Here is a 15744-nt window from a genome sequence, read left to right as displayed (position 1 = left end):
CTCTAGATTTTAGAAGAAAGGGAGCAGATATCATTGAATATACAAAATTCGTAAAGGGAAAATGTCAGGAGGCCGTACCCTCTGGCTGGGGTGTCCAGAACCAAGGGACATAGTCTCAAAATGAAGGCATGGCCAGTTAGGACAGAAATGAGAACGAACTTGTTCGTTCAGAGAGTGATGAATCTTTGGAATTCTGTCCCCCAGATGAGAATGGACGCTCCGTCTTTGAGTTTTTCGCGGTGGATGTCGGTCGATTATTGAATCTTAGGCGAATCATGGGATATGATGACAGTGCTGCAAACAAGAGTTGAGGTAGAAGATCACCCATTACTTCCTTTTATTGCAGAGCAGGCTCGAGGAGGCCGAATGGCCTATTCTGTTCCTAATTATTATCATGTTCTTATTCACTTCTCACGTTTAAAAATGGGGATGCCAGCAATAGACACGGCGAATATCATAAGCTTGTGAATTCTTTTTTTGAAAACAAAAATATTTGGAAAAGCCCAGTTCTTCTTTGATACTTTGTATGACAAGATATGAATTGACATATCTATTTGCATTGCAAACTTCCACGGTACTGACTTTGCATGTCTCTAATCTATGCACAATGTTGTGAGTGCAAATTCTGGAAGAGTTAATACAGAATTGACATAACAGCCCATTTGGCAATTTAAAAGCATCATATAAATAAGAAGTCTCCTGTAACACAACACTGGTGTTTCGGGAAAACAGTTGTATTTTTATTTATTGTGAATAAATAGGAAACAATATGTTATCGTATGTGTCTGAATACTCATAAAGCTATTTGTATTGCTCAATAAAAGTAGAACATTAAGTGGTTAATGAATCTAGTTGTTCGAGCCAATGTAACTAACATAACGTGTGGCACATTCCCGCGAATTAGCTGCATGGAGATTCTCTCGTATATCAGTCAATTTCCTTTGAACTAATCTTAATATTTGATCATTTTGCAGCCTTCTGATTAGCAGCACAGATATCGCTGTTTCTCGCGGAAAATGGGATATCCACTAATATATCGAATCGAACGAATCTACTACCCTATGCTTGCAGTCTTTGGTGTCACCGGTAAGATATTACATCCAGTTAGTCATATTGTAACGCCCTATGTGATGATTACTGTTCCTGTAGGGTGGCCAGCCCAGCGACACCTTTGTTACAAATTCTTTTACGTACAGCTTACATTGAACTGGATCATCGAAATGTACAGGCCAATAAATCCATCTCGGGCAGTGGTTCAAAATGGGCGGTCGAGGATCGGGTGCCCGTTGGTGGCAGCATCAGCTATTCGGTCCCACGTGCAGTCAAAGTTACTATCTATAACGGGTGGACGATCCGTTACCGCCCATTTTGCGAATCGCCCTAGAGCCATTTCTAGAATCAAATGCACTTCTTTGTCGAAAGGTTAACGTTTGTTGAGTATTTGGCAGAAGCAATATTGCCGAATTAGCCTAATCTCATGTGCATTGTGGAATTTTCCATCTAAAATAGACATGGACATCTGATCAGAAATAGTACAGAAACGCTTTGGGACATGTTGGTTTACTGTAATGATTTTAATTAAGTTGCACATGCGAGGACGATTGGGGACAAAAGGGTAGCAATTAACATTGCAGCAGAAAGTAGGTTCCAGTTTCCTAACTCATAAGGTTCACTTTGTTCATCAGTTAATTTGTCTCTGCATAAAAGTGGGATGTTACATATATTCGCTACAGTCGCATCCTGCTCTTCACTTGCTCAGTTAAAGTCTTTGAAGGTGAAATTGTCACCAATATTCAAGTTGCACTGAATCGTATCACAATGAAACAAATCTGATTCTAGAACTTGATGCAAGAATAACCTCATAGACCCCATTCCAGTTGTGTTCACATATTTCTTCATTAACATGATTGCTTGTTATATAATCAATTGTGTTGCCCTCGGGCTGTAAAAGCCACTCCCTTGTTCCTGCCATGAGGTACCATGGAACGATTGAGTCGCCCTGCTGCGAGTACTGCGTGGAATATGTGCTATTGGCCTGGAATTTGTTGTGATTAAGATGGCGAACAAAAATCATCCACAGTTATTATCCCTTTGAACCTGACCACTTGATCATGATTAAGGGCATATGCATCAAACAAGAAAATCCTGAATTTGTAGTCACATATTCACTATTTGACACAGGCTTTGCTGAGCCCCGCCCCTTCTCCACCTCCATTAGCCTGGTTTCACTGTAAGCAGGGAAAGTCCAACTAACCAAGACTTGTCTTTTCTGTCTAATCTCGCTGTTAAACGAAAGATTAACATATAGCCTTGTTGCAATAAGGTAACTGGGATGTAATCGCCTATTGCCAGCTAAAGAAAAGTTATGCTCTTGGAAAATTAATTTGGATTTGTAGCGTGATCAAAGTTTTGCATAACAATGAAAATAACAATTATTATTCAACTTAAAAATATATATTTTTTAAATTATTGCTAGTATTTATATCAGTTTTACCTTGTCCCATGCGAGAACCTCAATATTTATTCTGCTGCCAACAACATTTTTAAACAGTCTGAATAAAAGCAAAATCGCCACATCCTGTTTGCTGGTCGGTGAGAATTATGGATTTTGATTGTCTGCGCAGACAGATTGTTGATGTCACGACAGTTCTCATTTGGGTGTTCCCAGCATTCTGCACTGCTCTGACTTACACGTCATCAGAGAGATCGCAAGATGGTTTTGTGCAGCTGTCTTCGGGACCAACAATGATTGCCTTTGCTTCGGTGTTGACTGTATATTCCAGACCAATTCTTTACCTGAAGAAGAAGTAGTGCAGCTCAACCATATAGATGCACGTAAAGTTAGCAACCAACACAAAACTCCACGAAAATAATGTTATTTAAGTTAATTGAGCTGGAAAAGCGATAGGTTAGCGCCTCCTGTCAGGAAGCTAATTGTTTAGTGATTGGTTGCGGTGAATGCAGCAACACACGCAAACCTCGGTGCCGAATTAGCACTTGCGCTAACTCATCGTACCTGTGCCTCTGGTAATTCGCAGATTGTGATGTCATAAAGTGCGCAGTGCTCCATTAGTGCCCTGGATAGAACATTAACTCGCGCACCCTGCAGTATCAATGCACTCCGAAGTTGACAGCGAGAGGATGCGTTACAAATCCGGATGGCCAATAGGCGAGCAGTAATTAAAGGATCTGCTGTTCAGCTCGACTACACTTTATTATTTGCACTCGTCTGGTGCCTGTGCAAAGTTTTTCCTGTCTCAGTCGTGCAAGGTGTCCAAGCCCTTCACTTTGTAGAAGTGTTCACGACGATAATGTGAGTCATGCCGGTCGCCTTCAAAACAGAGCGGACAACTAGCTGATGCAACATCATTGGGCTTTCCATTATGCGTTGGACACAGCTTCACATGCCGTTAGCACTGTGCTCGTCATGGTTTAGTGTTCTTTGCTGCCTCCCCTCTCTCGCACGTTATAACCCTAAGAGAAGATTGGTGCCTGAATTAGCACTCCACTTTCCACTTGGTCTGCCAAAACTAAATATCGCTTAGAGCGATTGATTTGCGTCTAGTACAAATTTTTCCACTTTTTAATATTTAACGCCCAACTGCGGCATTACCGAATTTCTAGAGGATTAATAACTCCGCAGATGTGTATATTGGGCCTTGCACATGATTATTGCTAAAGGGCTGAAATGCAAAGTCGACTGCCGTGGAAATCAGATGATGCGGATCAGAAACCCGATATTCGCACGGCTGATCTTCCTTTTTATTTGAACTGCTATTATTTCACTTTTAACGTGACATCTCAACTCATTATTTCATGATAATATTTTATTTCCTTTTTGATATAATGTCTTATATCAATAGTTGATGTTTCCATAATTTCATCATTCTATGTTCAAATTATTTTAAGTACCTGTTGCTTTTATATTTCTATTTCATTGCAATCTCTCAAGTCAATATGCTACTTCTGTTTTACTGTGTGTTTTACTTTAATGAATGAATCCCTGAATTTACTGCATATATTTGTGATATTTATTGTACTTTCCAAAACCATTACAGGTATTCGTGTTTCAGTTGTCTCCTTACTGTGAGCTGCTAAACCTTTCTTGGATTTATTTATTTTAGTGTTCTTCACTGTCCTCTCAATTCAATGACGTTTGAATACACCTCATATAAACCTTCTTATCGTCAACAATCTGAGACAGGGTCTGCAGTCCAGACTTTATCTCCTCTCCTGTACATGAACGTGCACACCCGACTGATATTTTGCCGCACTTTATCCTGGATTCTTCCTAATTTGCACTTTTTAAACTTCCCGGTATATAATCTCACAATTCCACGTTATCTCTCTTGCTTTTAACATAACTCCTTATCTCAAATTAGTATTTGTTACAGCTGTTTTATTTCACACTGTACATGCAACTTCCAAAATCATTATCATTATATTCCGAGCATAAATATTCAATTTGTCATTGATTGTCTACAGTTGACTCTTACGTTATGTTCATCACTGAATCCCCTCTTGCATTGTGATACTTTATATCTTCCATTTAGAGTAATCTCATAAACCTTAATGATTGTCCGACTGTTAAAGGAGTTGCCTTTCTTGAAACCTGACGATTCGTTATTCAATTCTATTGTGTCATTTCATCCGCCAACAAGATTATTTTAGAGGTCATTACTGATTTGTGGTTTTACTTTAATTCACAAAGCTAGTCCTGGAAAAAATATTGTATAAGCCACTCAAATTATTATGGCTCTCTAAATTTTATTGCATAGCTCATCACTGTGAACTTTCCATTCTTTACATGTTTTATTTATTTTTAATATTTCAATCCATTTGAATCCAACCTTTCTTAGTCTCCCATGAATTTCAGCATGCTCTTCTATGCGGCTCATTGAAAAATGCATTATATAAATTTCTCTATTTTGTGGTTGTCCAAATTTGCTATTATTTTCATAATATGAAACATGCGTGGGCTACGAGCGAAATAGTCATTTACCAACGGCACAGACCAAAAACCTAGCAGCAATTGACACGAGATGGTGGTAAACAGAACATATTGGCAGAGTCTAAACTAAATTTTGTATTCCTATTTCTTCAAGTTAACATGGTGGCGATTGTGATACTCTCCCGCGGAAAGTGTGGTCTCTCCAAATGCATCACTCGCTATCTGGTGGGAATGGCAGCGGCCGATCTATTTGTTGTTGTCACTGATGTAATTCTGAATTGCATTAATATTATGTATTTTCCTGTTAATTTCTTGTCCATCACTCCTGTATGCTCTGTGTTGGTTGTGTTGTGCATTGCATCCATTGATTGTTCGGTATGGTTTACGGTTGCTTTCACCTTTGATCGCTTTATAGCCATTTGCTGTCAGAAGCTCAGAACGAAATATTGCACGCAGAGAACTGCGACTGTGGTTATAGGAGTCGTGTGCGTGGTTAGCCCTATTAGATGTATCCCCTTTTACTTTACATTCCAGCCTAAAATTATAATTGACCAAGTTCCCTGGTTTTGTTTTTCGAATGAAAGCTTCTATAATTCGCCTTTTTGGAGCGCATATGAGTGGATTGATAGTATTATAACCCCTTTAGTACCGATCTGTTTAATTGTTTCGTTCAATGCACTAACGGTCAGACACATTATAGCGGCAAATAGAATCCGCAGGGGTCTCCGAAACAATGGTCAGGATCAGAATGACCAAACGATGGAGAACCGGAAAAAATCCATGATATTGCTGTTTACTCTATCTGGTAATTTCATACTTTTGTGGATGATATATGTAGTGTATTCGCTAAATTGGTTAGTGGAAAACTATAATTATATCGACAAATACCTCAATACTCCGCTGTATCGGGTTCAGCAGGTAGGATTCATGCTGCAGCTTCTTTCTGCTTGTACAAACACGTGTATCTGTGGATTAACCCAGACTAAATTCAGAGAGGAGTTGAAGAGTGGGATGAAATATCTGTTTACTCTAAATGGAAAATTACTTAAATAAAAGCATCAAAAGCAATATTTTTTCAATCAAGGTCACTTTTATTTTATTTGGAATGGCTGCTTGGGTAAGTAATAGGCCCGAGGATGAATGATGGATATGAGCTTTTTTTAAATTCAAGCACACTGGTGGATTTCAATCGATAGACTTTTCCTCCCACCAACATTACTGCTACCCATTGGTGTTGTCAGAAACCAGCTAATCTGAATATTTATTGATCTACTGCAACATGTGGACAGGAGTTGTGGGTTTACTGAATGTAAACTGGGAGAATTTGACAAGGAAAAAGAGAGAAATAAGTATGTCGACGAAGGAATTGCTGACACAGGAAGCAGATTAATAATATTTTAGTATGCAGGATGTGGCGTGCGTTAGGGCCACCTCCTTCAAGTCGACATGGCACTAGAGTCTCAAAACTCATTTAATCAGCTGATTAAATTGCCAAGGCAGATCGTGATGTAGCACTCTGTCAGGAGCGCTCTAGGGCCCCACTTTACTAACTGAAGTTCCGCCTTATGACAGAGGACCTGAAATGTGTATGTAACCGTGCCTGGTCCCGATACATGAATTGGCGTCTTCACTTCGAACACTGAGCTGCGTAGCTTCAGTCTCAGTGGAATGCCCACATCAAGCGGGACTCCAGAAAAGGCAACGTTGGTTTGGGCGGATTCTCATCAACAGAGTATCCACAGGCGAATCTCCCTCACACTGGCTGCATTGACACTTCAACATTATCACCATGAAAAAATGCACTAACTCCGTAGGAGCATAGTCCTTACAATACGAAAGTCTATGCATATGGGCTTTCAATATACTCTTCTGCACCCTTTCCCATCAAGAGGATATAATTCAAATCATGTTGATACATTTCATAGACGTCGCTGTTGATGGGTAAGTGGAAGCACCACGGGAGCAGCAGGTTAGATATTCTATTTTGAAAAAAATACATGTTGCATACAATGTTTACATCATGGGTAGATTATGAACATTTATCCCCTTAGAATGGAATTTGCTTAATTTATATAACGACTGACAGAACACCCAACATAGGAACAGGGTTAATTTCTTGAGCCTTTCGAGACTGTTCCACCATCCATCATCATAGGCGGTCCCTCGGAATCGAGGAAGACTTGCTTCCACTCTAAACATGAGTTCTTAGGCAACTGAAGGCCCCGCCTGCACGCTGAAGTGGATGGAAAAGATTGAATAAGTGCAGGGGACATATCCCCGGAGACCTGACCAATATTAATCACGCAACCAGCTTCATTAAAAAAAAACTGATGATCTGGTCATTATCATATAGCTGTTTCTGGGAGCTTGCTGTTTGCAAATTAGTTGCCGCGTTTCCTACATTGCATCAGTGAATGCACTTCAAATAACACATCATTGACTTTAAAGCGCGTTGGGACTTCCTAAGGGCTTGAACGGTGCGCTGTAAATACAAATCTTACTATTTTTCCCCTGCAGTGACATTTTGCTCTACATTTTGTTTTGGAAATAAATCCCCAGCTGATTTAGGGTGGTACCGATGCAAACATGAAACCTCCGTTCAAAGTAACTGTTTAGATTCCCAGCTCAGCGAGCAGGACATGGTCACAATCGCGGGTTAATGGAGGAGAGCAGCGACTGTTAATCTATATATTCATCGCTCTTGGTATGCAGAAAATCCCCCTCATATCAACAAAACTTTATTTAATCCTGGACACGCAAACTGATCCTTTACTGCCAACTTCCCACTGATCGTATAATCGTAGAGCGATACAACACAGAGGATGACTGTTCGGGCCCATTTTACTTGTGCTGGCTCTTAGAAAAGCTTTCATATTCATCTCATTAACCTGCCTTTGAACCGTATCCTTTCACATATTTCCCTTGAGTATTTATACAATTACATTTTCAAGGTTACACTACACTTTCATTGCAGTACATTACAGACGATAAGAACTTACTGTGTAAAACCTCACCTTCTCCCCTCTGGTTCTGTTGCTAGTTACCTTAAATCTGTATTGTCCAGTTACCAACTATTTGGCACAGAAGGCAGTTTCTCTATTTTTGCTCAATCGCAGCTAATCGTTAAATATATTCGCTTCTTTTAAATCTCCGACCATCCTTCTCTGATCTGAGGAGGAAAGATCAACTTCTCCCGTCTCGCCACAGAATTGAAATCTCAAATCCCTGGTACACTTCTTGTCAATCTCCGCGGTACCATCTCTTTGTCCATGACATGCTTCCTCAAGTATGACGACCTGCGCTGGACACAAAATTCCATCAGGGTTAAATAAAGTGATTTTTGAAAAGATTTAGCAAATCTTACTTGCTTTTATATTCTATCCATTTATTTACAAATTTTACATAACAGCCTTTTGAACTTTTCCCGCCATCTTAGAAGACATGTGCATGTCTCCCTGAGCATGCACCCCGTGTAAAATTGGTTTATATTTCGTTTAGTTTATTGCTCCTCATCCTGCCTTCTAAAACCACTCATTTCACACTTTCCTTTGTGACATTTAATTATCCATATGTCAGCCCAATTTTTGAATCCGTGCATGTTCTCCCCCTGTATGTTACTCATCGTCACTGGCTGTCCCTCGAGCGAGTTTGACATGATTCCACACCAAAGGGAAGGAGTTCGCAGATATTTAAATGAAGGTTCCGTTATTCCAGATGTGAAGTCCACGAGTGGAAGATGCCTGTGCGTGGATTCTTTTTATGTCTGCTGACCGTTGCACATCAGCGACGGCACGAGTTTGAGCCGGTGCTTTATTCTTTGCAAGGGTCAGGCAACCAGCTCTGCCGCACCGACCTCGTACAGCAGGAGTATAACAGCTGGAGCTCTGGCCCCTGCAAAATAATCGTCTACCCCGACCTGCGGGAGGACACCACTCCAGTCCCAGAGTGTAAGCCTTTCAGTATGTTACTAACCTCCAATTGTTCTTTGCTGTTATCTGCATATTTATGTCCTGTATACCGAAGCGTAGGTCATTCATATTACAGTTCGCAAAGTAAGTTTGTGTTGCATTTGAAGTCGACTGTCGCGACTATTTGTTTCCATTTACAGGCCGTCACAAAACAATTATTTCTGTGGATTACAGTGTAATATCCCCCGGGACATTCCTGCCCTCACATGTTGCTTTTACAGACAAGGAGAAGCAAATTACATGGATTGCCAGCTTGCAGCTGCAGGGAGCAAATCTGTCACCATCACCATCAGGAATATAGACCACACCAAAGGAGGAAATTATACCTGTCTGCATGAAGCGGAAGTGCGGGGAAAGCGGTAACATCAGATCGGAGTTATCTTGCAAATATAGCTGTAAGAGGTAACTGCGATTCAAAGTGTTATTTTGTTCATCCGATCCCAGTTAAATGTGTTTCTGTTTCATTTGTAGGCTGCATCAGCTATTTTATTTAAGGACAGAGAAGGAAGTATTTTAAACTGGAAGAAGGGGTCTACCCAGCCATTATATGACAGTCAGAATAATCTCGGTGTTGGCAATATTATTGTAAAAAATCCACTCAATTTAGAAATACATTGTTTGATGAATGGCATTTAATACGTAATATTAAGGCAAGGTCGCATCTGACCAACGTGATTGAAACTTTTGAGAAGATATCGAGTAGTTTCAATCAGCGTAGTGCATTTGATGTAGTACACATGTTTTCAGTAAGGCTTTTGACAAGGATATACATGATAAACAGGTCAGAAAATTAAAAGACCACCGGATGAAAGGAAACGTATGTTGGATCCAACATTCACTCAGTGGCAGGAAGCAAAGGTTAATGATCGGCGCGTGTTGTTGCGAATGCAAGGCTGTTTCCAATGTGGTTCCGCCAGGATGAATACTACGTTCCTTCTGTCGCACATAGCAGTGATTTAGATTTCGAAGTAGTAGGAATAATCAAGTTTGCAAATGATGCAGAATTTGGCTTTGCGGTTAATATTGAGGAAGAAAGCTGTGGACTGCAGGGGAAGATACAGTGGAATGATGAGCTGGGCAGAAACGTTGTAAATGAAATGAAATCCGGAGAAGTTTGCGATAATGCATTTGGGGAAGGCTGACAAGGAAATACACAAATACTGAGAAGTGCAGTGGAACGCAGAGACCTTGGAGTTCATGTCAATATACTCCTGAATGTAGCAGGACAGTGGAAAGTTGCATAAGAAGGCACATGTGATAAATATATGTTTTTTAATTAGCCGATTCACAGATGTAAAGAGCAGGGAGGTTATGCTTGAATGGTTTAACACAATACAGCTAGAGTATCTCGCGACGTTTTGGTTTCCACAATACAGGAAAGATGTTATTGTGTGAGAGAGGTTACAGAGATTATAAATGATTTGCCAGGACTGTAAATATTTTGCGATGATTCGATAGGCTGGGTTTCCTTTATTTGGAACAGAGCAGACCGGGGAAGGTTTGTTGATATGTAAAAAGTTATGAGTAGTCCAGACACAATGGATAGAGATGACATTTTTCCCGTAGCAGAGAGGTCAATAACCAGGTACATATATTTAGTGTCATTTGTAGAATGTTTGGAGCGGAGTGGAGGGGAATATTTTTCGCCTGTAGGGTGACGGGGTCTGGAACGCACTGCCAGAAAAGTGGTAGAGGCAGCACACCTAATCAGTTAAAACGAGTGCTTGTATATGCATTTAAACTGCTGTAACGCACAGGGCTATAGAAAAAGTGCTTCGAAGTAAGTTTAGCCTGAATAGGGTTTTCTGCGGCCTGCGCAGTAAACATAGGCCGAATGGCCTCCTTCTGTGCCATAAATTGCTATGTTTCTATGATTAGAACAGGTGCAAAAATGATATTCAGATGTATCAATTCGCCATGGATGGAACGCGTCAGCCGTCCGGTTTACACCCCGCCCAATATTCAGGTGCATTGGCTTTGAAATTCGTCTCGGCTTGTGGCCCAAATCGGACGATATCGGATCGGTTCCCCGGTATATGAAGCACATGAGATCCATCGCCATTGTCTGAAATAGAGCTGACTATCAGGCAGGGCATAAAAGAGGCAGCTGATGTTGCCACGGACAAATATCGCTACCAGTCAAAGAGTTTCCAATCAATTGTTTGCTATTTATTCATGTACTGAAGGAAGAACGAATGCAGTAAACATCGAATGACTTAACTTCTACAATACCGATTAAAGGTTCGATTCACTAGTTTTGTCCTATACTTCTTCACGGATCTCCTCAACATCTAGGATAAAGGAGAGACTGTGAAGCAATAGCATTTCAGCTGACTATATTTTGTAAAAGGTAATTTTAACCCTGCAAGCGAAAAGCACAGAAGGGTCAGATGTTGGAAACAAACAAGAAGTCTGTCGACGTCTGGGTAGCGAGCCGAATGTCCTGACCAAGACCCGCACCTAAAACTTTAGCTCATCTGTTTCTCTCCACATTTGACTCAGTGATCATTCAGAATGAAACTAACATAATCGAACTGATTAATTTCCACACTGTCTCTAATATTTTTGCTGCCAACGAGAATAATTAAACACTCGAGAGGTTCCAGAACCATGGTTAAAATCCAATGACGGTATCAATTAATGAGGCAATTAATACATCGACCAAACTCGATTAATACATTGAGTTTGCACAACACCATATTTATCAAGGTGCACTGTGACATCACCTGCATGACAAACCCCTGCCAACTTACTGATAGCTTTCTTCTGTGGCACTGCATTACTGTTTTTAATTAAGAATACACTGTGAGACAATGTGTCAGTAACTGAGCAATGTTTTCGTAAATGCGCAAAACTAAATAATCGCTGAACAATGATCGTGAGTTTTAGAAACGCTCCATGATGCTATATGGAATGGTACACCTTCGAGCAGAGAAGGATATGGAGGAATTAATAGAACAGTTCAAAATTATGAAAGGTCTTCAACGGCTAGATAATGAGAAACTGTTTCCATAGGCAGGATTGTGAGTAACCAATGGATACAGATTAAAGTCGTTTGGCAACAGAACCACGGCGAAGATGAGATGTTCTTTGATATAGCGAGTTGAATCGAGTTGTTACGATCTGGAAAGTGCTGCCTGAAAGGATTGCGAAGGCAGATTCAAGAGGAACTTTCAAACGTTAACTGACAGGCAACAACAAAATCGAAATTGCAGAGCAAATAGGAAGGGACAGGAGAATGTGAAAAATTGGATAGCTCTTTCAAAGAGCCGGCTCGGGCACCATGGGCCGCTTCAGCTACGTCTGTGCTGCAACATTCTGTGATGCCACCTCAATCATTGAAATTACAACGTTTATTCTGGAGCTCACTTTAGATAGGCTAGTTGTCCAGAGACATTTGTTGTCCTCCCTCAAGCGGCAGATTCTTGATTCTTTGTAGAAGCTGTTTGATAGCTTTGTTCCAACGTGAACATTCATGACATTTAGAAAAATCCATGGTGCTGGAGACTGGTTTTGGCTCTGCTGTGTGTCTGATTTTGATTCTTGCTCTCTCGGGTGTGTGCTTCTGGAAACATAGAAAATAGGAGCAGTAGTAGGCCATTCGGCCCGTCTTCCTGCACCGCCATTTAAAATATTATAGCTCATCCTCTGACACAAAACCGCTTTTTCCAGAAACACCTTGATGCCTTTTGTTTCTAGAAATCTATTCAGCTCCCTGCTCAATATATTCAGTTACTTGACATCCACAGCCTTCTTTGGATAAAATTCCACAGGTTCACCATTTTTGAGTGATTTCTTTTCATCATCTCGGTGCAAAAGTTCCTACCCCAGAACCTGAGACTGTGAACCCTTGTCTTGACTACCCAGCCAGCGGAAACATACTCTCCGCATCCAGTTCATCCAAACCTGTCAGAATGATATACGTTTCAATGAGATCCCCTCTCATTCTTCTAAACTCTAGTGAATATTGGCCCAGTCAACCCAATCTCTCCTCATATGACAGTCCTGCCATCCCTGGAATCAGTCTGGTGAACCTTCGTTTCACTCCCTCTCTGGCAAGTATATCCTTTCTTAGGTAAGGAGAGGAAAACTTCATGCAATAATCTAGGAGCGGTCTCACGAAGGCTCTGTATAACTGCAGTAAAACATCAATGATCCTGCGCTCAAATCCTCTTGCAATGAAGGTCAACATACCATTTACCTTCTTAAGTGCTGGCTGCACCTGCATGTTTGCTTTCGATTACTCGTGTACAAGGACACCCAGGTCTCTCTGTACATCGACACTTCCCAAGCCATCAGCATTTAAATAATATTGGTCCTGATGTTTTTCATAACAAAGTGGATAACTTTTATTTTATCCACGTTATATTGCATCTGTCATGTGTTTGCCCACGCACTAAACCTATCTCAATCGACTTGCAACGTCTTTGCATGTTCCTCACAACTCAAAATCCCACGTAGTTTTATGTCGTCAGCAAACTTTAAAATAATGCATTGTGTTCCCTCATCGAAGTCATTGATATATATTGTGAATAGCTGGGACACAAGCACTGATCTCTGTGTCACCCAACTAGTCACTGCACGCCCCCCTGAAAAAGACACGTTTGCTCATACTCTCTGTTTCCTGTCATTGACCAATTTACAATCCATGCCAAAACATTGTCATCAATCCTATGTGATTTAATGTTGCACACTAATCACTTACGTGGGAGTTTTTCAAAGACCATCTGAAATTCCAAATACACTATATCCTTTGGTTTTCCCTTATCTATTCTATCTGTTACATTCCCAAATAACTCCAGTAGGTTTATGAAACATGAATTTCATTTCATAAATCCATGTTGACTTTGTTTAATCCCGTTGATATTATCTAAGTATGCAATTATCACATCCTTTATTATAGACTCCAGCATTTTCCCTACTACTGATGCCATGCTAACCGGTCTGTAGTTGCCCGTTTTCTTCTCCCACATTTTTTAAATAGTGGGGTTACTTTTGCCACCCTCCAATCTGCAGGAACTGTTCCACAAACTGCAGAATGTTGGAAGATGACAAACAATGCATCGATGATTTCCATAGCTACCTGTTTTATTACTCTGGGATGCTGATCATCAGGCCCTGGATATTTATCAGCATTTAATCCCATTAGTTTCCCCAGCAATATTTTCTTAGCAATAAGCTTTTCTTTTATTCCACTTGTTCACTAGTCTCTTGGTTCCCCAGCATTTCTGGGCCGTTATTTATGTCCTTTTCCATGAAGACAGTATCGAAGTATTCATTTAATAGTTCCGCCATTTCTTTATTCAGTTTCTGGCCGTAATGGATCTATATTTGACTTCTGAATGAAAGGTGGGTTCAACAATATGTCGCAGCTGTTCCATACAGACACACTGTCTAGGGTAACTTTCACTGTTCTTCACTAGTAGTAACCATCTCCCCCAACCATCTGTTCCCTTTAACCTCTGGCAGTCGGTGTATAGAGATCTCAGCCTCAAAGATGAAATAGCAAATGTCGAAGCGGAGAGAGACTGCAGTAAAAATTCGATCTGGGTGTCAGCAGAACATTGGCCATATCGTACAAGCCGCTTGTTAACTCTCCTCTTCCTCCTGAACCTCTTCTCTCGTTTTAAACGTTGGTAATTGCAAAGTTATTTCTGGTTCTTCATAGACAGCGTCCCTGCATCCATTCTCTGCCATTTGCACAGCAAGCTGCAGCAGCCTAGTCATAACATTGCATCCGAGGACATCTTCAGCCTTTGCTGGGAAGTCACAATTGCTGTGTCCATGATTGTGCACTTTGAACCAGCCATTTACATCAACTATATCCTGCACATTAATTATTTGGCTGATATGTCTGTGGCAATCTTTACTCGCTACCTTCACTGCATTCAGTTATAATTCTTAACCTCCACAATAGGAAAGATGCGTCATATGGCCCAGAAAATCGTTTCTGACGGTGGCGCAAAATCGCCTCTCTTTATATGCAGCGCGTGATATTCAGTTTCTTTGCAGTAAATTATCTGATACCGCACTTTTCACGCCCCAGGCCAAGACGAAATTATAGGCCGCGGTCTGACATAAGAAAGCAAGAACTTAAGATTTTGGTGCAGGGGCAGGCCATTCGGCCCGACGAACCTGTCCGTTATTGAATAAAATCATGGCTGCTTTGACCATGGACTCAGCTCCAATTCCTTGCCCTGTGCTAATAATCCTTCAATCCATTATGGAACAGTATTGTCTATCTCTACCTTAACTATGTTCAATAACCCATTCTCCACAGCTCTCTGCGGCACATAATTCTACATATTTCCTACTCTTTCAGAAAATAACTTCCTCCTCATCTCAGTTTTAAATGGGCGACGTTATTCTTAAACAATACCGCCTCGTTCTGGATTCCACATCGAGTGGAAACATCCTCTCTGCATCCATCATGTCGAGCCTCACCAGGACGTTATATGATTCAATAAGATCTGCTCTCATTCTTCGAAACTCTAATGACCATATGCCCAAACAATTTATCCGTTTTTCATATCTGCTGATTTCCTGAATCATTCTGGTGAACCTTCCCTGAACTGCAAGCATATCCTCCCATAAATAAGGAGAGAAAATTTGCACCCAGTGCTCTAGGTGTGGCCGCACCAAGACCCTGTGCAGTTGTTCCAGGACTTCCCTGCATTTATACTCACCCTCTTGCAATAAAAAAATAACACTCTATTTGCCTTCTTGATTATTTGCTGGAACTGCCAACGAACATTTTTTTATCATGCACAAGGACTCCCAGGTTCCTCTGAATTGCAACTTTTTTTAGGTTCTCTGATTTAAATA

The 15744-nt window shown here is 40.7% G+C and overlaps 1 protein-coding gene across 1 annotated transcript; it reads left to right on the top strand.

The window, feature by feature from the left end:
- Window positions 1-1016: 1016 nt before the first annotated feature.
- LOC139257700 (probable G-protein coupled receptor 139) lies at window positions 1017-6004 on the top strand. Its single transcript, XM_070874590.1, has 2 exons — window positions 1017-1086; window positions 5106-6004. The coding sequence occupies exons 1-2, from the start codon at window positions 1017-1019 to the stop codon at window positions 6002-6004; spliced, it is 969 nt and encodes a 322-aa protein (XP_070730691.1).
- The last annotated feature ends 9740 nt before the right edge of the window (window positions 6005-15744 follow it).

Source organism: Pristiophorus japonicus, unplaced genomic scaffold (assembly GCF_044704955.1).
Source record: "Pristiophorus japonicus isolate sPriJap1 unplaced genomic scaffold, sPriJap1.hap1 HAP1_SCAFFOLD_90, whole genome shotgun sequence".
NCBI classification, from domain to species: Eukaryota; Metazoa; Chordata; class Chondrichthyes; family Pristiophoridae; genus Pristiophorus; species Pristiophorus japonicus.
Note: the sequence above shows the minus strand (reverse complement) of the source record. Positions and strands in the feature narration are given on the sequence as shown.